Source organism: Delphinapterus leucas, chromosome 1 (genome assembly GCF_059928025.1).
Source record: "Delphinapterus leucas isolate spDelLeu-1000000601 "Yukka" chromosome 1, BTC_Dleu_Yukka2, whole genome shotgun sequence".
NCBI classification, from domain to species: domain Eukaryota; kingdom Metazoa; phylum Chordata; class Mammalia; order Artiodactyla; family Monodontidae; genus Delphinapterus; species Delphinapterus leucas.
Genome location: NC_143129.1, coordinates 189,890,163 through 189,912,757, shown reverse-complemented (window position 1 = coordinate 189,912,757; position 22,595 = coordinate 189,890,163). Strand labels below are relative to the sequence as shown.

The following is a 22,595-nucleotide window of genomic DNA, read 5'->3' as shown; positions in this document are numbered from 1 at the left end:
GGGCGGTGGAATTGGAATTCTTTCTCTTCCCGGAAAGAAATGTTTACTTTCTGTATCCAAGCGCTTGTTTTGCTTCCTGAGTTTTTGGTGACAGGAAAAAAACAATTTTTTTACTTCCTTCACGCTGAAAAGGGGTGAAGGCAATAAGAACCCACCCTTGTTCATTTCAGTAGCGCGAACACTGGAGAGTTACACAAGGAAGAAAACAGTACACGCTGAACATTTATTTTACTTTCGCAGAACAAGAGTCCTAGATAGTTGTTACCATGGTGGCTTAATTTAGACAAAAATAACCAGGGGGCATCCACAGGATTCACTGTACAGCATCGATGTATTACCATAGCAGAATTAACAGTGGCTCAGTCATTTAACCACCATTTTCTAGAAAGAATTCATCTAATCACATAAATACTGAAATAAGTGAAATACAAAACACTATAGACATTTTGCACGATGTACTTTTAGTTCTCTGCAGTTTTGTTTGGTATAAAGCACATATGATTTGGTTCTGATACAGACAATTATTGATATAATTTTCAAGTTTTTCAGTGTGGGAAAGTCACTCTCACTGTGTCCCTCTGCAACGTGGTGCCCACAACACCGCCCTGGGCGGGTGCAGACGCTACTCACACATCTGCAGTCTAGAAATAGCACATCAGCTGAATGCCAGTTTTCCTCTGATGAAAACTGGAAAAAACAAAACAAAACACCAAAGACTTTGCCAATTAGAACGGTTTCCAACTCAGTTTGGACATCTAGGCATGGACCCAGTGGCCATCAAACTCAGAATCTCAGCCCTCAGGAGGAGGGGAGGAGATACTACAGAGACAGCAAACTGAAAGGTTTTACACCCTGAGCTGCAGGGTGAGTACGCCAAGGGATGGTCAGCACAACCTCATGACTCTGCTCTCGGCCCCTCAGCCAGGATAGAGAAATAGGCAAACTCTTCGGGGGAGCTGGGACGTTCTTATTTATAAACTAAGAAAACAAAGAGGTCCCAACCAGGGCATGTACGTGTTTTGGAGAAGAACAGAGCCCTTAGCACAATGTTGGTCAAAGGCAAAAAGAGAGGAGAGTTTCTACCTGTAATAACATCTTTGTTTAATTTTTCCAACCCAGGGGAACAGTGAAAATACTTTCAGGCATCAGGAAGCACACCCCCTGGACAGATGTAAAAAGACATGTTGCATTTCTTTGATCCCCTCTGGCCCGTCTATAAATGACCGTCCATGGGACAGTCAGCGCCGCACAGGAGGGAAAGCCCACCAGTTTGGGGAAAGTATTTCAAGGGCTGGCGACGAGCACGGCTCCATGTGGATGACATTCCTCGTGCAGCAATTTTTTACTGTTTGATTCACAAATTAAAGACACATTTTGGATTGTGCAAGAGTATTCTCAGCTTTCCAAGGCATATGATTTTAATGCTGATATGCAGGAAATTATGACTATCAGAATTCTTTTTTAAAAAAGCCTTTTTTATGCCACTCAGTAGTGGAAATTTCCTTGAAAGCCAGAAAAGTGTGGATACTACATCTCTACGTGTCAATGTAAGTAAGCAGATGACCAGATTCAGAAGCCTGGTTCAAGAGTTTGTTTACAAAGGCACGGACGACAACCAAAGACATAGGAGGAAGGGACCCAATGTAACACACAACACCTGGTGTCAACACTGGTACGAGCACACCTGCGATGGTTCAGTGAAAAGAACATACTAAAAAACTACTAAACGAAGTTAATTAAAAAACATGTCTGTACGGTTATTAAACAAATGCCATTGCCAGGCTGCGGAAACGCCCCACACGTGGACGACTCAGGGGTGGGGACGCAGACAGAATGCAGCTGCAGCACAGGTTTTGTGGTCTCCCACCCGGGATGAGGAGAAGTCTCAAAAGCAGCTTTGCTAGAAACGGCCTCATTTACAAATAATTTAGGAAAATCTTTCTTGGTCCTAATATCTAGAAAATCAAAACACGATGAGAGTGGAGGGAGGGGCAGGTCCACAGGAGGCAGGGACCCAGGTCCCTAACAACACTCGGACACAGGCGGCTGGCACCTGAAAACACTCAGATGACAGTCTGCCGTGGGCAACCACAGATACGCCCCTTCTGTTCACGTCTCCCCATCAGCCGTGGGCACAGCGGCCACAGTCTGAGGGCAGAGGCAGCAGCCCCAGGGAAACGGTGCTTTCTCTCTGGTCCTCACAGATCAATGCACCAGCCGGCCACCCCAGCTACCGCCAAAGAATCCTCTTTAGTTTTGTTCTGGGGGGAAGCAGAAAAAGAGGAAAGGGATAAAACCTGGGAAAGTCACACGAGCAACCCCTGCACAGTGAAGGTGCGTGTGACCCGCCGTCCTCTGGAGCAGGAGGTCAGCTTAGTAAAAAGGTTGTTTGTAGTTTAAAAGGCCTCATTTTAATCCATCATCATTACAAGATTTTTAAAGTTAGCGGAACTTAATGAGATATAGTTATTGCTCTTTGTTTCCAAAAGATCTGCTCTCCAGGAGGGGCTCTTTTATATTTCCCAGCTGAGAAGCCAACTGGAAAACCAGAGAAGCAATCAGGGAGCCCAGGCCCCGAACAGCTGGGAATGCTGCCTGAGACTCAGGGAACGATTTGTGCCTTCGGGTGGCTCTGTCCGCAGGCTGGCTGGAGATGGCCAGGTGGCCAGCCTGCGGCCCCGAGTAGGGCTGCACCTGACAAGCCCCAGAGCTCTAGGCTGGTGGGAGGGAGGGGTCTGCGTCCCAATCAGAAATCCCAACGGGCTGTGAGGCAAGAGGTGAAGCGAGGGGTGGCACCTCAGCCCACCACAGGCCTCAAACACCTGGCTGTCTGTCCGTCTGTCTGCTCTGGAGGAGGCGGGCCGGGCCAGGCCGTGGGTCTGACTGTGGTTTACCTGGCATACACGATGCGTTCCATAAGCCACCTATGCCTGTGTTTCCTTTTAAAAACCTACGCTGTCATTTTAAACGCAGCATAACAAAAACAGTAAATATTCCACACTCGTCCTGCTCATCATTCACGAGGGAAAATCCTAAAAGTCTCGTTGATGAGACAAGGCAAGGCTCCTGACTAGTTGAGTGGGGACGGGTGCTCCCCAGGGGCGCTCCGAACAGCCTGCCTCTCACCCGGGGGAGCAGAAGGGACAGAAGCCCCCTCCCTGAGCCAAACACCGCAGGGGGCTGCCCGCAGCCTCGGGCTGGAAACCACGTCTGGGCCTCTGGGGGGCCCCGGCCGCAGGTGAGGGCTGGACCTTCAGGTGAGGAGCTCGGCGCAGCAGGCACGGAAAGGGGTGGGGCCGCTTCGCTCCGCGAGTGACCTTCCCTAAGTGGTGCTGATGCGGGCAGCTCCGCCTCGGGCAGAAGGGCGGGAGGCCGGGGCCGGACACTCCATCCTCAGGAGCAGGGAACGCCGGTCTCTGCACCACAGCTGTCTGGGCAGTGGGGCAGCCTGTCCAAGCCCAGCGGACAGACTCCCTGACGGCCAAGGAGCCAGACGTACCTCGGGTGGCCGCCGACGGCTGGCGTGGGGAAGCGGGTTCTCTCCGCCAGCTACAAGTGGGGAGGGCAGCCGCTGGCACCTGGCTGCAGCCCCGGCTTCACAGCTGTCCCCAGTGGTCGTCACCCACAGAGGAATTGGGGCCTGGCCTGGCTGCAGGGGGTGCGCAGAGGCCACCAGGAGGAGGTTGTCACGTGGCTCGGCAACGGCTCAGTGGCAGCTGTGGTCTGCGCCCCAGGGGCTGACATCTGGGACCCTGATTCGAGCTCCCCCAGCTCTGACCGAACGTCCCAGGAAAGAGCGGGAAAGGCTGCCCACCCGCACCTCCCACACCCGGACTGTGACCTGTGGAGCCAGAGGCCCCACGCCTGCCATCCAGGGAGCGGGAGAGGCGAAGGGGGTCCCCCACTGGCAAGGAGCGGCGTGGTGCACGGCGCCCCTGAGGCTCCGGGGCTCAGTGGTGTGGCCGGGGGTCCGGGGGGAGCAGCGGCTCAGGGCTGCTGTCTGGGGACCGGCTGGTCGCCACAGCCAGGCTCTGCATGGCCTCCCGCTGCTGCTGCTTGGCCTTGTTGTAGAGCAGGACTCCGGCCGTCACCAGCACGGTGCCCACGGCTGACAGGCTGGTGACCCTGTTGCCGAAAACGATGACGCTGAGCCAGATGGACAGGGCGTGCTTGACGGTGCTGGCGACACTGCGGGAGAGGACAGCGGGGACGTCGGCGGGGGCCGAAGGCGTCTCCGCTAACCCCACTCTGTCGTGCTGGGGTCCTTCCTACTAGGAAAAAGGTCACCGAGAAGTAGCGACACTTCCAACAAAAAGCCGAGTGCCATCTTCACACTCAGCATTTTGCCGTATTTTGCTTCGTCCTTTTTTAGACGGAAATATTTCTAAGTACTTTATAGACATCATGACGTTTGATCCCTCACACCTGCAGCGTGCTCTCCACAGAAGGAGGAAGGTTCCTCTGAGAGCGCCTGAGAGAACCGATCATTAGGGAGAGTATCTGGGAAGTGACACAGCCCTGCTCAGCCACTGCTGGGACCTCATGAAGATAAAGTGAACACGACAGGGCTTGTCTCCTGGGCTGCCATTGACGACAATTTAAACTTAATTTTTGTACTTTTCTACCTGAAGCTATTTTCTTTAAAAAGAACTGGTTTGGGGACCGTCCTCGTGGTCCAGTGGTTAAGACTCTGCACTTCCGATGCAGGGGGCCCAGGTTTGATCCCTGGTCGGGGAACTAGATCCCATATCCCGTACAGCAGCCAAAGAAAAATTTTTTAATAAAATAAAAAGAACTGGTCTTCTGTTTTCTGCCTTTTTTTGAACCGTCAACTAACAATCACTGAAAAACAAAGTTTCAGGGGTATGTGGATATAATTCCTGGCCCTAAATGGAAACAAGACCGTATGACAGACTGTGACAGCGAGAGCTTCAGGAGACCTCAGCAATCAGCAGGCAGCTCCCCTCCAGGAGTCGGGCAGAGGGTGCGTGCACCCCGGGAGGCCCAAGGGCAGCGATGCACCTGCTGCCATCACTCCTGGGTACAATTCCGCTCTCCAGTGACAGTTCTGAAGTTAAAGGACAAAGGCCCGTTGGCTTCTACGACAACTTGACGGGCAGACCCGCAGACATCACTGCATGGATTTCCAGGCCTGCTGGCAACCTCAGCCGACTCCTTTCTATTTGTTACTGAAAATGCTCCGGTGTCAAATCACGCTTTCGCTTTCGCTAAGTCCGCCCAGTTACAGAGAAGAAGCCTGTGAGACCTGAGCTCAGTGCTAAGTTACCAGCAGTGAGCCGACGGCCACGTGTGGCTGCTCAAGTGTGAACTGATTAAAGTTAGAGAAATGTCAGACGTTGGTTCCTCGTGGCACTTGGCACGCCCCAGGCGCTCAGCAGCACATGTGGCCTGTGGCTCCCACCCTGGGCGGCCCAGAAGCGGGACAATCCGTCATCCCGGGAGATTCCACGGACAGTGCTGTTTCGGGCAGAAGTACACTCACACCACTCCAAGGATTTCTGCTTCTGCACAGAATCCCAGTGGGGATTCCCCTAAAGATCTGTTTCACAGACTTTCCTGTTCACGTTTCAAACGGCACCAATACAGAACGGCCTAGTAATTACGACCTGTGACCACAGCGATCGCTACATTTGTGATTCCACAACCACGAACACCTCTTATAAAACGTCTAGATGGCAAGCGTTCCCCTCTGCACGTGACCTGGAGGCACTTCACCTCTTGGGAGGTGCGGTCCTTACCTGAAGGTCACGGGGGAGATCCTCCCCATGAGGGCGTAGGCCGTGACGCTCTGCAGGTGGAAGAGGACGCCGTCCGCCAGCAGCAGAAGCAGCACGTCCTGGCTGTAGCGGAAGCTCCTCGCGTTCCTCCCGATCACCGGCAAGTCCTGCGCCAGAGCCAGAGGGACGCCCGCGGTGCTGACACCCAGACCCCAGCCCAGGGGCCAGCGCAACGCTGGAGCCCGGCCGTAGGACAGGACAGCCCAGTTCCACTTGTGTTAAAAAGAGAGGTGTGCGTAGACGCGCACCTGTGCTTCTGTAGGACCGATGGAATCCCACGACACGCGTGAGCACAGGAGCGTGTTTGTGCCCACGCAGACACGTCTGGGAAGCAGCTCCACCAGGAGCGGGCCTGGGAGGGGCTGGGGGACATACTGCTCTCTGTTTCATAAGCTTCTGCCCTGGGACTTGTTCAACAGTGGTCACAATGTTTTTAAATAACAGTAGTAATAAAAAACAAGTGCAGGGGGACTTCCCTGGTGGCGCAGTGGTTAAGAATCCGCCTGCCAATGCAGGGGACACGGGTTCGAGCCCTGGTCCGGGAAGGTCCCACATGCCGCAGAGCAACTAAGTCCGTGTGCCACAACTACTGAGCCCGTGTGCCACAACTACTGAGCCCACGTGCCGCAACTACTGAAGCCCACGTGCCTAGAGCCCGTGCTCCGCAACAAGAGAAGCCACCGCAATGAAAAGCCCACGCACCACAACGAAGAGTAGCCCCTGCTCGCCACAACTAGAGAAAGCCCACGTGCAGCAACGAAGACCCAACACAGCCAAAAATAAATAAATAAATTTTTAAAAAAAACAAGTGCAGGAATTCCCTGGCGGTCCAGTGGTTAAAACTCAGCGCTTTCACTGTCGTGGCCCGGGTTCAATCCCTGGTCGGGGAACTAACATCCCACAAGCCCTGAGGTGCGGCCAAAAAACAACAACAAAAAAGTGCACCTAAAAACGCTCACAGCAAAGTTTCCGGGAACCGCTGGCTGAGGTTTGGCCCCCGTGGGCACCGGACCCACACAGGACCCGCACGGGTTTGCTTCGCTCGGTCCCCCCCACCCCCCTGGGCGCGTGGCGGCCTCTGTGTATTCAGCACGCCCGGCGCCCAGGGCTCGCCCCGACCTGGGAAGGCACCAGGGCTGGACTCACCATGAAGAAGATCCAGGCCGGGACGAGCATGGCCACGGCTGCTGCACTGGTGTAGAACTGCAGCTCCGCGGCCCTGGGGGGACAGGCGCCTGATCCTCTCCCCGCCTTGCCCCCGCCCTCGCCCTCCGCGGAACCAGGGTGCCCCAGTTTAATTATCTCCTCCCAGATGATACAGACGGCCGGGCCTGACAGGCGACCCACCGGCCACGGGACGGTGACAGGCAGCCTCAAACGAGCCGGCCAAGGGGCAGTTGGAAACAGGTGGGGTTTTCTCCCAAGTTTCAACAAGGTTCTTTTAAAGGCACCATGAAATGGGAGGGGTCAGGGCACAGGGTGGTCTGGTCTCCATGGAGCAGTGACACTTACGAGAACCTATATTTGTCCCCGCTGAGGAGCTTTTTGGAGAAAACATTCTGCAAACTAGAATAAAGAAAAGAAGAGGTTATGAGAGGTCAGATGGCACCACACACGGCCGAAGTGCCATGTCCTCCAGAAACAGGGACACACGGTAGCTCCTTGGGGATGGTCCTGGCGTCTGCTGTGAGCCGGGCTGAGCTGCCCCTTTCACAGATGGGTAACCTGAGGTCTCAGAGGCTGAGGACGTGCCTGAGGTTACCCAGCTCTGCTCGGCAGCGGCCACGGAACAGACAGTGTGAGCACAGGAAGACCCTGGGAAAAAAAACAGAGACAAAACTGCTGGCCGGGAAGGCCCGCCGTGGCCAATGGGAAGACCAGACAGCGTCCAGCTTCCCTGGAGCCAGAGGGCTCAGCATTCTGAAGAACGACGCTGCTCCCTGGACGCTGGGTGCACAGCAGCTCTGGCCAAGGGGACTTAAACCAGAGCAACGAGCCTGCTGCACAGGTTTACAGGCCCTGTCCCCCTCCTGGGGGTTTACGCTGCAGGCCCGTCAGAAACCTAGAGGGAAACCCGTGTGAAGATGTTTCCTGCAGATCTAAGTCACGAGGTCTGGAGCGTCTGCAGGTGAGCGAGGAGGCTTCTGGAGACCATCCTGTGCTCGGAGTTAACAGGCGATATGCAAACTATGACGTGAGCTGGACTGTGTTTCTGGGAAAGGCTGAAGGAAACACAGCAAAGTGTGAGAAATGAAATGAAAGGTGATTTTTCATTTTTCAGCTGTATTATTCAAATTCAAACCCTCCAGATGGGCCTGTTTTTCTTTGGAAGTAATGGCAACAAGAAACCCTTGGATACCGTGTGGCTGCTGTTTCCTCTCTTTTCTCAGAAGTGGTGACGCTGAGAGAGCAGGCTGCGCAGAGGTGTCAGCAAGACGGCTCAGCCGCCACTGGGGCGTGACATCTATCCCCCGTCCTGCGGGACACGCAACCCCACGCGGCATGGGACACGCCCCTCGGACTCACCAGTCCATGATGTTGGTGGACAAGGCGGCCGAAAACCCCAGGAAGTTGAAGCTCATCTCGGTGGCCGTGCACAGCGCCAGGCCGCCCATGACAGGGATGAGCGAGAGGTTGACCAGCAGCCCTGCGGAGCGACAGAACACAGGGGCCAGGCTGCAGCGCCCCCCAGTGGGCCGGGCTACCCCCCACCCCGCCCCAGGAGTGCTCTGCACGCTCACTTTGTTTGATTCTTCTCGCTGGACGGAAAATATAGCACATGCCTCCTTTCACCCGCTCCAGAGCCAGGTGCCAGGGGCACGACGGCCAGAGCCACCAGCTCCAAGCCCTGCTCCCTGCGCCCCACCCCCCGACCCCGAACCCTCATCTGCAAAATGAGTCGGGTGAAGGGTGGTTTCCAGGGAAGGCTGGGAGAGGAGGGAGGCCCCAGACCCTCAGGGTGTCCAGCGCTCCTGCCTTCGTTCTGAAATCTAACCAACAGCCTTGATGTGAAGGTAAGGCTGAGACCATTCGGTGCAACAGAAAATCACGTCACTCTGCACACAGGGCATCCAGCCTCATGTGGTACCGCTGCTTTGATTTCAGACACAGCATTTCATTTATCTTGAAATCCAAAGCAGACGAGGGGACTAGCCTCTCGTGTTCAGCAAAAAGGAGCAGAGGTGCAGCCCTCAGATGACCGTAGCCCCCGCCCCCGCCGAGGACAGCGCTGTCCACACAGCAAACCCACAGGCCCACGTGGCCTGAGGCTGAGAGCATCACCACGGAAGGAGGCCTCTGCTGGATGGCGGATCTCGCGCAGGGGCCATGGCTGGGAGGCCGTCCAGGGGGCAGGCGCCTTCGTGGACTCGGGGCTCTGCCGGGGCTGCCCCACAGGGCGTCACTCCTCTGGGGACCCCAAACCTTGGGGTCCCTCAAGTCCTGGCACCTTCATCATTCTCCAACGCCTCCCCAACAGACTTTTTTTTGCTAAAGTTTATCAAGATTTCCTAATTGTTCTCAGCAAGACAGCTGGTTTTCTACACACGTACCCACCGCAGCTGGAGCCCAAAGTGTGATGCTTTTAAGGCCCTTGAGATAAATCCTTTCTGCGTGGTGAAGCTTGACGTGCAGTCAGGCTGCTTCCTGCTGAGTACGATTTTAGGAATCGCTTTTACACTTTGATCTGATGCTGTTTTACCATCACCTAAGCGTTTGTGCGGCTCCAAGGGCACGTCTGCGAGAAGCCCGGCTGCGCCCCGTCCGTCCCCATCCTCCTCTCTCCCTGAGGCAGGTGCCGCCTTGTTTTACCTTTTTGTCATTTTACCAGTTGACACGTGAAGCAAACACGTGTCTCCCTCTGTGAGCGCCCCCCACCCCCGGGGTCAAACACGACGTGTCGTGTCCACGAGTCTGCACTCTGCTTGTCTTCACGGAACCACACTCTCTAAATGGTTGGCGGGAAAGTCAGGGACGTGTGTGCAGCTGGCAGCGCGTGCCCGCAGCCCAGGTTGGAAATTTGTAACAAGTCCCCTTTGCTGAGCTTTGGGGAGCCACAGTGGAGGGCAGGAGGGGGTGCGGAGGAGGGGCCGGGGTGCCTGGCAGATTCCTGGGACAGAAATGGCACCGAGGTTACCTGCCTGTCACTCCTTCACCCAGCTCCTACCATCCCGGGCCTCTGAGGCTAAGAAACGACCAGGAGGGGAGTGGAGGGAGCTGAGCTCCAGGGTGACGTGGGTGGGAGCGGCCCCCGGAGGAGCTGGCACGCCCGGGCGTTGGAGGCTGCTCACCGGTGTGCTCCCCCAGGACGGTCCGGGACAGGATCACAGTGAAGATGGGGGCCGAGCTCTTCACCGTCTCAGCAAAGGACACTGCCACATTTTTCAGGCTGACCAGACCCAAAACCACTGTTGCAAACCTAAGACAGTCAACAGCGTCACAGGGATGATTTGGTGCATCCGCAGCCACGGGGCAGACCTGGTAGGAGCCCAGGGGGTGCGCACGTCTGCCCTGCCCCTGCCCGGCCCCCTCCCTCCCAGGATCACCTGATGGTAACAGTCAGCCGGGGGGAAGTGTTCTACATGTAAAAAACTCAGTCCCTCAACCAGAAACGTTAGCTGCTTACCTCATGAGACCCACGAACAACATGGTCACGATGAAGTTGGGAGGGTAAGAGAGCCGGGTTTTGTGCTGATACAAACAGCAGGGAAGGAATACTTTGACGCAGCCGATGAGCGTGGTTGATAGCATCTGCACGGCCCCTGGAGGAGGAGGCGGCGGCTGAGCGAGGGGCTCCACCCCGCCGGGAGCTCCATCCCGCCGCCAGCACCCGGTGGGTACCTAGCATGCTGGGCTCCCCTTCTAGCAGGGACAGGATGTACTTGTTGAGAAACAGGGTGCAGAAGCTGAAGAAGAACCAGAGTGTGAGGTAGATGAGGGCGCGGGCACCCCACACGCCCAGGTCCGCCTCGATGACGGTCGTCTCAGTGACGGTGACCGTGAGCACCTGCTCGTCGGGGCCACCTTCGCTCTGGCCAAATGCGATCTTCTCACTCCGGTGGCCAAACACGGGGCCCCAGGCCAGGAGCGGCCGACCCCCTGGCTTCTCACCGGGGCCCGGAGCCAGCTCTGCCAGGGCCGCGGGCTTAGCGGATGCCGACATCTCAGGGGCGGCGGGCAGCGCAGGGCAGGGACGCGGGGATGGAGGCAGCGGCCATGCAGGTGGCACTGGGCGGGGCACGGGCTGGAGTGGGAAGGAAAGGACGGCGTTGCGTGAGCGGCTAAGGTCCTGCAGAGTTTAATCACCCACTTAGAGTAATTTCAAGACGCAAACTCGGGGTCCTGGCCTTGTTTCCAGCCCCAAAGGAGCGGGCGCCCCGACAGCTCGGACTTGTCTTCCAATAAGTTTCTGAGACCAAAGCCTTTACCGGCCTCCGTTCCCTCCCCACACACCTGACCCTCCAGCCGATCCCGCCCGAACTCCTTCTACAGTACCTGCCAACCCCTGCCTCTTCCAGCCCCGCCCCACCCCCAGGGCACCCCACAACCCCCAAGCACCGGCCCAGCCTCGAGCTCGTCCTCCAGGCTGCCCTCCCGCAGCTCGGCTGAGGCCTGGGCTCTCCGCCCCCACCCCGGAAGCTGTCACAAGTGCTCTGCACCTTCCCACCCACCCTGGGACCAACCAGAGCCGCTGAGGAAGGGGCCCCCTCGCCCGGAGCTCTTCCCACCAGGCTGGCTCTCCCACGCCCTCACCCAACTTCTTAATATTTCATCCAGTGTTCTGAGTTGTCCTTTGTGGGAGGGTTGACCTGCCCCGTCAGAGACTCTGAGTTTCTGTCCCTCCATCGGGTTTTGAGTTCCAACCCCTGCGTTCTTCGTATTCTATTTGTTACCGTTTCAAACTGGCCTGCTTCTCTCAACTTTCGATTCCTTTTTTGCGTCCTCTCTTTCACGGTCCAACAGTTCATCACCCAAGCCCTGACAGTATGACCCTCAGCCTCTCAGCGGGTCAGCAGCCCGCTGGCTCGAGGGGGCTGTTCGCGTGCACAGATCCTGGGCCGGGGGACCTCCTCCTGGGCTTGAGGGCGGGCAGGCCTTGGAGCGGGCATGGGCACTGCCTCTGCAGGTGCCCAGGAGAGGGTGATCCTCCCTCAACAGATCCACACCTGCTTGGCGCTCAGGCCTGTGGCCACGACTTCTCAAGAGAGACCCCTCACTCCCTAAGGTCACAGGCAGAGTCCGACCCGGTCTCTCAAGAGAGACCCCTCACTCCCTCAGATCACAGGCAAAGTCCGACCCGGTCTCTCAAGAGAGACCCCTCACTCCCTCAGATCACAGGCGAAGTCCGACCCGGTCTCTCCCGTTTGCTGGTGGGTGAGTGCTTCAAGTTCCGGCCCTTCTTTTTTTTAATTTATTTTTTTGGCCACGCCGCACAGCTTGTGGGATCTTAGTTCCCCGACCAGGGATTGAATGCGTGCCCTTGGTGGTGAAAGCGCTGAGTCCTAACCACTGGACCGCCAGGGAAATCCCAGTTCTGGCTTTAAGCAGCATCCCAGTGACGACCACCTGCCCAGCTCAAGAGCCCTGGCAACTCCTCCTCAGTGACACCAAACCGCAGTTCCCAGCCCCCTGCCCCCACCTCTAGGCAGCCAAGCTGGCTGCCTATGTCCTCGTCCCTCCGATGCTGACATTCGGGGGGCGCCCGTCGTGCTTTAACCTAACTTCCAGGCATGCGTGACCCAGACGGACTTGTGACTCCCTGACCCCACCTGAAGCCAGGCTCCTGGCTGAGCAGCCCCCCAGCTCCCCGTGTCCACCCAGTGCTCTCGGTCACCCCACAAGCTCAGCAGCACCAGGTCCCGGTGGGCACCCAGGCCTGACATGCACCCCGACCCTCGGGACACCAGGGCAGCCCCCCAAACGCACCCCAGACCACGACGAATGCACGTGGTCCTCCCGTGGGCCCCCACTGCCCCCACGATACACACGAGCCCTTTGAGCTCTCTGGGCGCTGACGGGGCCAGATCTCCGCTAACGCCCCGTCCTCCTTCCTCTTCCCAGCCCGGTCCCGCCGTCCTCTCTGGGCCACACCCTGCTGGGAGCTGCACCTCCGTGGGCTGGACCGGCTGTGGCCTAGCGGGGGTATGGGGAGCCCGTGCTGCCCCCCAGCTGGGAACAGGGGCCCAGCTGCGGGTGGGCGGAAAACACAGGAACAAAGCCCGTGTGTGGCTCGGGATCCCCGAGAGCAGAGAGATGGCGCCCCACCCCTGGGCCCCTGGCTGACCCTGTCTGGATGCCCAGACCTGCAGCCGGGCCCCCCCAGGGCACAGCTCCCACTGGCCGCGGGGGCTCTGCCTCTCAAGGGAGCCCCCGTCAGGCCCACCGACGGTGCCAAGCCCCTCTCTTCAGGGCCCCTGACTCGGTGTTTGTCACACAAGCCCTGACGCCACCGCTGAGGCTCCAAAAGCAAACCTGTTTGTGAGGTGATGCTCCAGAAGCCCCCGGGGAGGGTCCCATCGCCTTTCCTCTCTCTCGTCACAAAACGAGGCTGGAGGCAAGGTGCAGGCGCTTCCCCCGACTCTCTCCACTCGGTTTCCCTCTGGGAAACTCACAGCTTCCCAGGCAGCACTGCCAGCCGGGCCTCCGCCTCCTTCTCTGCAGCTCAAGGAGCTCTGGCCCAACGCCAGAGCTCCGCCGCTGAGCCCCGAGGCCCTGGGGCGCCCACTCTCCTTCCTCAACAAGAAGCTGCTTTGAAACAAAGACGGGTCCGTGCAGTTCCACAGCTGCCGCTCACCTGGTGACGGTGTGGTATTTCACTGGATGAACAAGCCACAAGGGACTCATCCCCACTGCTGACCACACCGGACCCCGGACTGTCCGCCACGTCCGTCCTGTGCAGGTCGTTCCTTGTGTTTCTGCTGGGTCTGCGCCCATGGGGCACCCACGACCCCCCGAGGTCATTGTGCTGGGCTGTACCCTTACCCGCCCTGGAGGTTCTGCCCCATCTGCCCCGAGGGTGGAGGGTGTTGGCGGCCTCTGAAGAAGCAGAATCCATCACACACACACCCCCGCCCACCCAGCACACGAGGCTCCAGTGCCTCCCGACTGTCCCAGGCTGAAAGCAGGTGGCAGCACAGATGCAAACAGATTCAGACCAAAACGGTGGGGATGGGACCTTTCAGGAGTCACCGCAAGTGACAGGGAACGTAAGAAAGAGTCAGCAGAGCCCGTGGCCGGGATGGCACGGGGACAGAGCGTCTGTCAGATGGGGTCAACGCGGCACTTTTTTGCCAGCAGCAAAACAAAAGCCAAACAGAACTTACGCGCCTGTCAACAGGGACGCAGATGGCAGCGGGTGGGGATGGACGCCCCCAGCGGCCAGAGGGAAGCCGCACACGGGCGATGGGTGATGGGCAAACCTTACAGCCATCGGAAGTGCTGAGGCCGAGTCGCGGAAGGAGACACACGACACAGCGCCACCACTGCACTTAAGTGTGTCCAGACACAACATGTCATTAGAAATAAAAGCACAAAAAGTGCTGTTAAGAGCAAAGAACTGGGAACTCAAGCTGGCGGGGGGGTGGGTCTGGGTGGGGCCGCGAGGACGGGGGACGCAAGCGGGCAAGCATGGCGGGCGTCGCGCTGTTTTCTAGGCCGTTCGGAAAGCTGAGGATTTATACATGAAAAAGAGCCAGGCAGCACCTGGGGAGACAGATGCCTTTTCAGACCAGAGCCTCCCGGACCATCTGCCCTTGGTGACCTGGTCTCAGGTGGCGCCAGGAGCTTTCTGTGTCCTCCCGCAGGTTCCGGACTGGAAGGCAGCAGGCGCTCCATCACAGACCAGCACTGCTGTCCACTGTGTCCAGAGCAGGGCCCAGGGAGCCCAGGACGGATGCTCAGGCTCCCTCCAGCGCGTGACCTCTTCCTGACCATCGACAGCCCACAAGCAGCCCGCCCAGCCTGGTGACCGAGGACGCGACAGCCAAGGGACAGGCAGACCCCCCCCCCCCCCCCGCTTTCGCGTGCAGCAGGAGGGGTCGGCAACCTCCGTGTGTGTAGTTTCCGGAAGGAGTCCAAATGCCTCTGGAGTCAGAACAAGGGCTTTGAATGTCTTAAAAAGTGAAATCACAGGAGTTCCCTGGCGGTCCACTGGTTGGGACTCTGCGCTCTCACCGCAGTGGCCCGGGGTGCAATCCCTGGTCGGGGAACTAAGATCCCGCAAGCCGCGTGGCCCAGCCCCCAAACAAACAAACAAATGAAATCAACTTGGGAATGGACGGTCCTGTCTTGCTCCTTCTCGACAAGACTCCCCAAGTCACACCAGGGTTCCTAGTTGTTTGCTTGCTTTTGCTTCGTCAGGCGATGGGGGTCTGAGGCCTGGAGGGCTCCTCCAGCGGCTCCGGGGGTGGGGCCGGGGGACTGGAATGAGGAGGCGCCACTACAGAGAAGCGGCGGAGACCAGGCAGTGAACGAGGCCCCTGGGCTGTGATGGAGGCCGAGGTGGCAGGGAAAGCAGAGACCAGGGCGGGTGGCCCTCCAGGCCGGACGCCAGAAGACCCTTCTCTGGGGAATTCAACAGGCATGGGACAGACCTTGAGGACAGAAATCAGGGCCCCAAGGAGAGGCCTTGACGGAGAAAGCAGCTGAGCAGCCCCGAGCTTCTGGTCACCCTTCAGTGCCCTGGGAGCTGAGCCAAGGCAGGAGACGGGGCAGGGGGAGCTGAGTGCCCACCGGCAAGCAGGACGTGCTGCTTTGAGAGTCACCACAACAGGGTCCCTGGGGATCAAGACCAGGGTGGCAGAAGTGGAAATCTCACCAGGGGCCCCGGGCTACCAAGAAGATCCAACTCAGGACAGGACTTGATGTGGAGGCTCCGAAGGCCCCCAGAAGCACACGGGGAGCTCGAGGTGGCGGGCATCAAGGATGCAGCCACCAAGGTGACCTGGGGTCCTGCTTCTGGACACAGCCCACAAGGGCCAAAGCGGCCCCATCCACGGCCCAGCCACCAGAAGGAGAAGCAAGGCGCCCTGGAGAAAAGCTTCCACGACTCAGCCTGAGGACAGGTGAGGATCAAAGATCAGAGACCACCTGGCCCGCAGGCTGCCAGTGGGGGAGGAGCAGCCTCCTGGCTGCTCCAGGAGGGACAGATGGACAGGATGCAGTCGTGCAGACAAACAGACGAAGAAGCTGTCAGGAATAAATCAGCGGGATGAAAACATGGCAAGACTAGAGAGGAAACGTCCCACTGCTGAATGAAACTACGGTGTCCTCCGACTATTTCCCTGCGAGGTGTTAACTGGTGACCAGGGTCAATCACAGCTTTACCCCCCCGGAGAAACGAGCGGATGCCCCTCCACGGAGCCACCAAAGTGGGAACCACCAGGAACGAGACAGAGACACCATGTCTCCCTGACCTGAGGCGCTGAACCCGGCACCGCTGCAGTTTCCCTGCCACAGGTGCAGATCTGACGGTGAGAAAACGCAGGCGTCGAAAGCCGAGGAGAGGAGGATGGACGGCAGAGGCTGAACACCAGGCCAGGGGCTGCAGACCATTACAGCATCCACAACGCGCAGATCCTGCCAACGCCACGCACCTTTTCAACATTCACACCCTCTGGAACCAAAAATGATCAAATCAATAACATCTCTAAAACCTCTAACGTGCAATACAGACAGAACTACCCGAACCAAACCACCACTCGGGTGAACAACGTCATCCCACTGAAGAGCGAAGGACAGGAAGCTGGCCAGTAACTGCGCCAGCGGCGCGGAGAACACGCGCAGGCTCCAGACGACACCCCAGGCAGGCGAGGTGGGGCAGACAAGGGTGTGCGCTGCGGGGAAGGAGGGGTGGCCGCAGGACGCCTGTGCAGGACGCCGCCCCCCCCCCCCCCCCGCCCCGCCGGGAGGCCTGGAGGCAGGGACGCCCCCAGCAGCACAGCCAGCTCCTAAGCCTCATTCTCTGCTGGGCTGAACCAGCCTCCTTGGAGGAACGGCTGATGCCAGGGCTGGGGCAGGAACTGGGCCAGAAGGAGAGGGAGGGCTCCTAGGGTGATGGGGACTTATCAGAAGGACACAGGGGCCAGCGTGAGGGATGCAGTTTGAGAGAGAAAGTAAATAATAGCAAAGGGTTAGAAGCCACACATCCACCACGATCACTAAAGGGGGAAAGGAGAAAGCACTTCCTTCTGTTACAAAGTCAGATGACTGATGCAATTAGAAAATCTCCGTTTGGCAACCATGCCCATGATCACACTAACAACCGACTCGGGCTGGGTGAAAATTTAGAAATAACAGAATATTTAGTCTCAAAGTGTATCCCTACAAGGTACGTGTTAATAACAAAGGGCACTCGATGGAGGTCCAAAGGGGAGAAGACAGGAAACTTCCTTGAAGAAGGAGAAGGGGGAGGCGCCTATCCAGATAGGAGGGTTCCAGGTCACGTGCTGTATCGGCGCAGAAACAAGTAAACAAATTGGAACGGAGGCCCAGAGACTCCACACAAGCAGAATTCTGGTCCAAGACAGAGTGGGGCTGTGGCTCGTTGGCGAAGGGAGGCCACTGTCGCTGATGCTAGGATGGCCGTTATCCACACCAGAGAAAACAAACTGGACCCTGATCTCACAATTCTAGACAAATAACGATTAGCAACACCCACAGAGCACTTCCTAGGAAGCAGGTAGGGTCTGACCGAGCATCTCACACATATTAACTCAATGAATCTTCACAACAACCCTTGCGGAGGGACGCTGTCACCCGTGTGAGACACATGAAGTGGGGAAACGGCCTCTGGCCACAGTTCAGGGCTTGAACCTGCGCAGCCTGTCTGTGAAATGCAGCTGTGTAAACCCTTACGTTTAGAGGAGAATGTAAGAGAATATATTCCTGATTCTGGTATAGGAAAAGAGTGTCTTTTTTTTTTTCTGCCCACACCACACAGCTTGCAGGATCTCAGTTCCCCGACCAGGGATTGAACCCGGGCCCAGCAGTGAAAGTGCTGAGTCCTGACCACTGGACCGGCAGCGAACTCCTGAAAAAGAATATCTTAAACCAATCCCCATAAAGGAAAATATAAATAAAACAGACTGTGTTGGCTAAACTAAGAGCTTTTGTGCCATCAAAACGCACTATAACGTATTGTAACATTAACACACTAAATGACAAAGCGACAACCTGGAGGAGGCAGTTAGGACGTGACAAAGGAGAGGGAACGGATTCCTACAACTTAATAGGAAATGTGGGCAAAAGCACCAGCGCAGGAGAGCGTTTCCAAACGGCCGATAAGCACGAGAGAGGATGCTTATCAGCCCTCCAGCGCCGCGTAACGCGGCACCGCACACCCGGCGGCACAGAGCAATGACACACCTACGACCCCGCAAGCTTCTGTGGTCGGGACTCTGGCAGCAGCTGTGCTGGGCAGTTGGCCGTCACGATGGCAGGAGGGGCCGAGGCCTCACCCGAAGGCCGGGGCGCCTGCTTCCAAGCCCACACGCGCAACTCCCGGCCAGCTGTTGGGGGAAGACCCCTCCGCGGGGCCGCCCGCAGCCGGCACCTGGCCTGCATTGGAACGGCTGAGAGAAAGCGCCCGAGGAGGCCCGAGTCTTTTTGTAACCTCGTCCCCTTCTCGTTTGCTGGTTTGCTGTTCGGAGCTCATTAGAAGGCCGGCCTCGAGGGGAGGGGCTACAGAAGGTGAGAATGCGGGGAGGGAGGCAAGGTCACGTCCAACCACGGGGGTCGCCCTCACCAGCGGTCAGGGAGCTGGACACACCACCCGCCCCCACTGCCAAAAACCATCAGGTCTGACAACACCCAGAGCTGCTGGAAGGTGTGGATCCAGAAGCCCCCAGACACGGCTACGGGGCGGCTGGTACGAGCACTTGCGGAAACGGCGTGGCAGCCTCTTGAGAGCTACGCGCCTGCGCACCCTACACATCAGCACTTCCGCTCTCGAGGTTCCCCCAGGGAAGTCCTGCGAGAGCGTCCAGAGCGGGAGTGCCCGTCATGACGGCTGGGAAGTGCGACCGGCCACCCATCAGAGAATGAACGTGTGCTGTAGACTTGGCCCAGGAGTGAGGACGAGAAACGTCCTGCAATAGCCACGGCTGACGGCCGGCCAGGCCCTCTCTGCCCGGATGGTGGGCGGGCACGTGACCGCAGCACTTACCACTGGTTACCGGCCGCAGCGCCGATCCTGAGCAGAAGGCCTGCTCCCGGCTGCGGCGAAGCCCCGCGCGGCTGTGCTGGGCATCGCACATGGAGGCCGGCAGCGGCCGGGGGTCAGCGGCCCAGAGCCCAGCAGGTCCGGCTCACCCAGCCCCGCCGAGACCCCAGCTGCCCTCCCCAGTTCCGGCTCGTGTTTCCACCGCCCGTTCTTCTTTCTCAGCCCCCGTGACTCCAGGTGCCTCCACAAGAAGCAATTCTCATCCTGCGAAAGACCGAAGGTCAGCGGCCCCAATCTGACAACGAAAAACTGACTCCACCTTCCAGGTCGGCCGGGTAACGGGGCGGACAGGGCTGAACGCAGGGCTCGTGGGGCACTGCTCCCCGCCCAGGCCTCTGGTGACAAAGGTCTGAATTATTGCCCTCTCAGATTATAGCACAAATAACAAGAACCGAAACGTAGCCTTTTCCACCCAGCACGGAGTAGGTGGCTCACGAGGCCAGGGTTGACTCTTAACTTTACTCCTGCCTAGAGCTGTCTTCAGAAGAGGGTGCACACGTGGGACTGAAAGGAAACCAGGTCAGCGACACGTAGCGAGAAGCACACCTGTGACACTTCCGTCACGTGCAGGCGCTGAGCCCCCTCTCCCACGGCCTGAACGGCCCAGCCTCCGCCAGCCCTGCAGCGAGGGCTCACGACCCACAGGGAGGGTGCCTGGTTCTGAAACGGGGGGGGGGGGGGAGGCAGGACCACCACGGCACATTCTCCACCGAAGGGAAGTTTGCGTGGAGGTTAGCGAAAATGAAGATGTCAACTTTCCCATCCAGTTCCGTAGACCCTTAAATTCTAGGGCCTGTCAGCCTGGGGTCAAGAGTCCCTGTTCTCCAACAAACAACTCAAGATGTTCTCAAATGCCTGGTGAGGAAATCTAGGTTGGTTCAAATTGTCAGCAGGGCAGTTTAGACAAAATATACTTAAAGTCTACAAATTTTATACACTAATTCAGAAATTCCACCTCCAGGGATTTATCCTAAAGAAATAATCCAACAAAGGCCCAAGATTGTACATACAAGGATGTTCAAAAGCTTTGTTTTTAAGACTAAGAAGCTGACACTAGCCAAGTGTCAGATAAGAAATTTGTAACAAACCCTGTCACATAATGGGACACTGTAGCCCTGCAAGTTTTGACAAAAATAGATTTGTCACAGATTAAGTGAGAGCAGAGTTACAAGCCCTCTGCACAGTATGTTCCCGTTTAAAAAGTACAAATGGTTCAGAAGAACACAGGCGAAGTTACCAACTGTGGCCAGCTCTGGGAGCAGAATCTCAGGTCCTTCACATTTTGTTTGCATTTGGGCTCCTCTTCATTTTCTAATTTATGTGCACTGAACATGGATTTCTTAACAACAAGGACCTGTATATAGCACAGGGAACTACAATCAATATCTTGTAATAACCTGTAATGGAATGGAAAAGAATCTGAAAAAGAATGTGTGTGTATAACTGAATCACTGCTGTACACCAGAAACTAACACAACATTGTAAATCAACTGTACTTCAATTAAAAAAAAAACTTTAAAAAGAAAATGGACTTCTGTAATGTAAAAACTTTCCTATTCCCTCCCGTAATGTTCCTTTTCATGCTGTTTAATATTGTTTTATTCTGCTTTACAATGTTACTTACAAGTTTAAAGATTTTTGGTAAAGTACATTGCACTCTACTAAAAAACAAAGAACTTTAAGCCACTAAACAAAGAGTCTGCCTCTAAATAGTTTTTTTTTTTCTCTCTCTTTTTTATACAGCAGCGGTAGGTGAGCAAGGTCCTCAAGGCTTCAGAAGATGAGCTTGGGGCGGTGGGGCGGGGGCACTGCCTGGACCCCACAGGCCCCGTAAAACCCGCTACAGGAAAGTCACCTGAGGACTACAATGAAGTCTTAGCTCTGGGCCTGACTGGGAGTTTCCCACTCCAATTTACAAAGTAACAGTCCGCTAGGACCAGCGCCCGGCAGGATGTTAGTCATTATATAATTTCCAGTTTTCTAAAATCCTGCATAGAAAGACACCAACTGCAATGAATCTGCGGGCGATCGCGCCCTTTGGTTCCGGATCGGACGGAGCATCTTTACCCGGTTCTTTCGGAAGCGGTTGCACCTGCCGCTCGGAGGCCATGCCCCACTTCGGGGGGGCATCGGCGGGAGGGGGGGCTAAAACGCAAGGACACCCGACCCTGTGCCCCCCCATCCCGCCTCTGACAGCCCACCCCCACGACCCGGGCGCGGCTACCCCCACCCGCTCCGGAGACCCCAAAGCCCCGCCGCACCTGTGCCCAGCCGCCCCGCCTCAGGCGCCGTGCGGACCCGGGACGGGAACGCGGCGCCGGCCGTGGAGGCCTGGGGTCCGAGCGGACACCTGCGAGGTGGGGCGGCAACTCCATGCGGTGGACGCTGAAGGAGCGGACCGGTCGTGAAGGCGCGAGGGACTGTGCCCCCCGGCGGCGTCGGACGCCCAGGCGCGCGCGTGCCAAGGCCCTGGGGTGGCCCAGCGGCCGCGCCCGCAGAGGGTCCTGGGCCGGGGAAGGGAGGTGGCTAGTGGGGGGAACTTCGGCCCAGACGCAAAGGGCGACCCCCGCAGGCGACCCAGCCCGCCAGCTTAATTCAGCGCTTCACCCACCGAGAAGTCCCCGGGCTAGACGCCGCGCGGGCCCCGCAGCCTCGGGGACGTGCACCGGGACCCGCAGCCGCATCCGGGCGGAGTTTCAACGCGCCGGGGTGGAGGACGCGGTCACCCGGGGCCCCGTCGCCCCCGCCTCCACACGGCGACCCGCCCACGTCTCGGCGACTGCGGCTCCCCGCGCGAAAGCCTGCGGGTCGGGCCCGGTGGGCGGGCCCCAAACAGACCCCACCCCCACCCCGATCCCTGCGGGCGGTGGGGCGGGTACGGGGGCGGGGCGAAGCGGGGCGGAAGTGCCACTACCGGTCCCGGAAGCCATGAGCTGGAAGTGACGCGACGGAAACCAGCCACGGCTCCCCGCTGGCCCGCGGGACTCGTTCCGCTGTGTCCTGAGCGTCTGGGCTTCTCGGCCGCCGCCGCTGAGCCGGTGGGGGGGCCACGCTGCTGGTCGATTCTCCCCCGCTGTCGTCCCCTTGGCACCCTCTTGGCCGTAGCACTTCAGCCCAGGCGGGGGTGGTGATCCTGGGTGACGGCGACCCCCATCGTCATCCCCTTGGCACCATTCGGGCTGTACCACTTCAGCCCAGGCGGGGGTGGGGCGAAGGCGATCCCCGCGGCCTTGGTACCTTCCGGGCCGTACCACCTCAGCTGGCGCCCTTCGCGGTTTTCCCCCTTGACACCTTCCGGGCTGTACCACCTCCGCCCAGATGGGGGGGAGCGATGGCGCCCCCTCGCGATATTCTCTGGCGTACCACTTCAGCCCAGACGGCGGCCCCCTGCGTCCTCCCCTTGGTACCTTCCGGGTCGTACCACCGCGGCCCAGGAGGGGCGACCAGTTCGTGGACCTATAAGTCCCTAAGGGGCCGTCCTCCGAGTTTTGGTTTCAAGGGACAGAAATTCCAGCCTCAACACGCCTCTCTTAGAAGAGGAAAGATAGAGGGAGTGTCTGTCTTCCCAGCATCCTAGC

General features: G+C 57.9%; 1 protein-coding gene across 6 annotated transcripts; it reads right to left on the bottom strand.

Moving 5' to 3' along the window:
- Positions 1-204: 204 nt before the first annotated feature.
- SLC35E2B (solute carrier family 35 member E2B) lies at positions 205-22,595 on the bottom strand. 6 transcript variants are annotated; one of them, XM_089902017.1, is made up of 11 exons: positions 21,629-21,870; positions 16,211-16,410; positions 10,804-11,040; positions 10,638-10,702; positions 10,423-10,558; positions 10,088-10,215; positions 8,325-8,445; positions 7,311-7,364; positions 6,945-7,017; positions 5,760-5,905; positions 205-4,188 (listed from the first exon to the last, which is right to left on the bottom strand). In XM_089902017.1, the coding sequence occupies exons 2-11, from the start codon at positions 16,399-16,401 to the stop codon at positions 3,951-3,953; spliced, it is 1,389 nt and encodes a 462-aa protein (XP_089758143.1). In that variant the 5' UTR covers positions 16,402-16,410; positions 21,629-21,870; the 3' UTR covers positions 205-3,950. The 6 variants fall into 6 exon arrangements, with proteins under 6 accessions (XP_089758143.1, XP_089758153.1, XP_089758145.1 ...); XM_089902029.1 differs by having other exon boundaries at positions 4,071-4,271; positions 21,629-21,871; XM_089902033.1 differs by having other exon boundaries at positions 4,071-4,268; positions 21,629-21,871.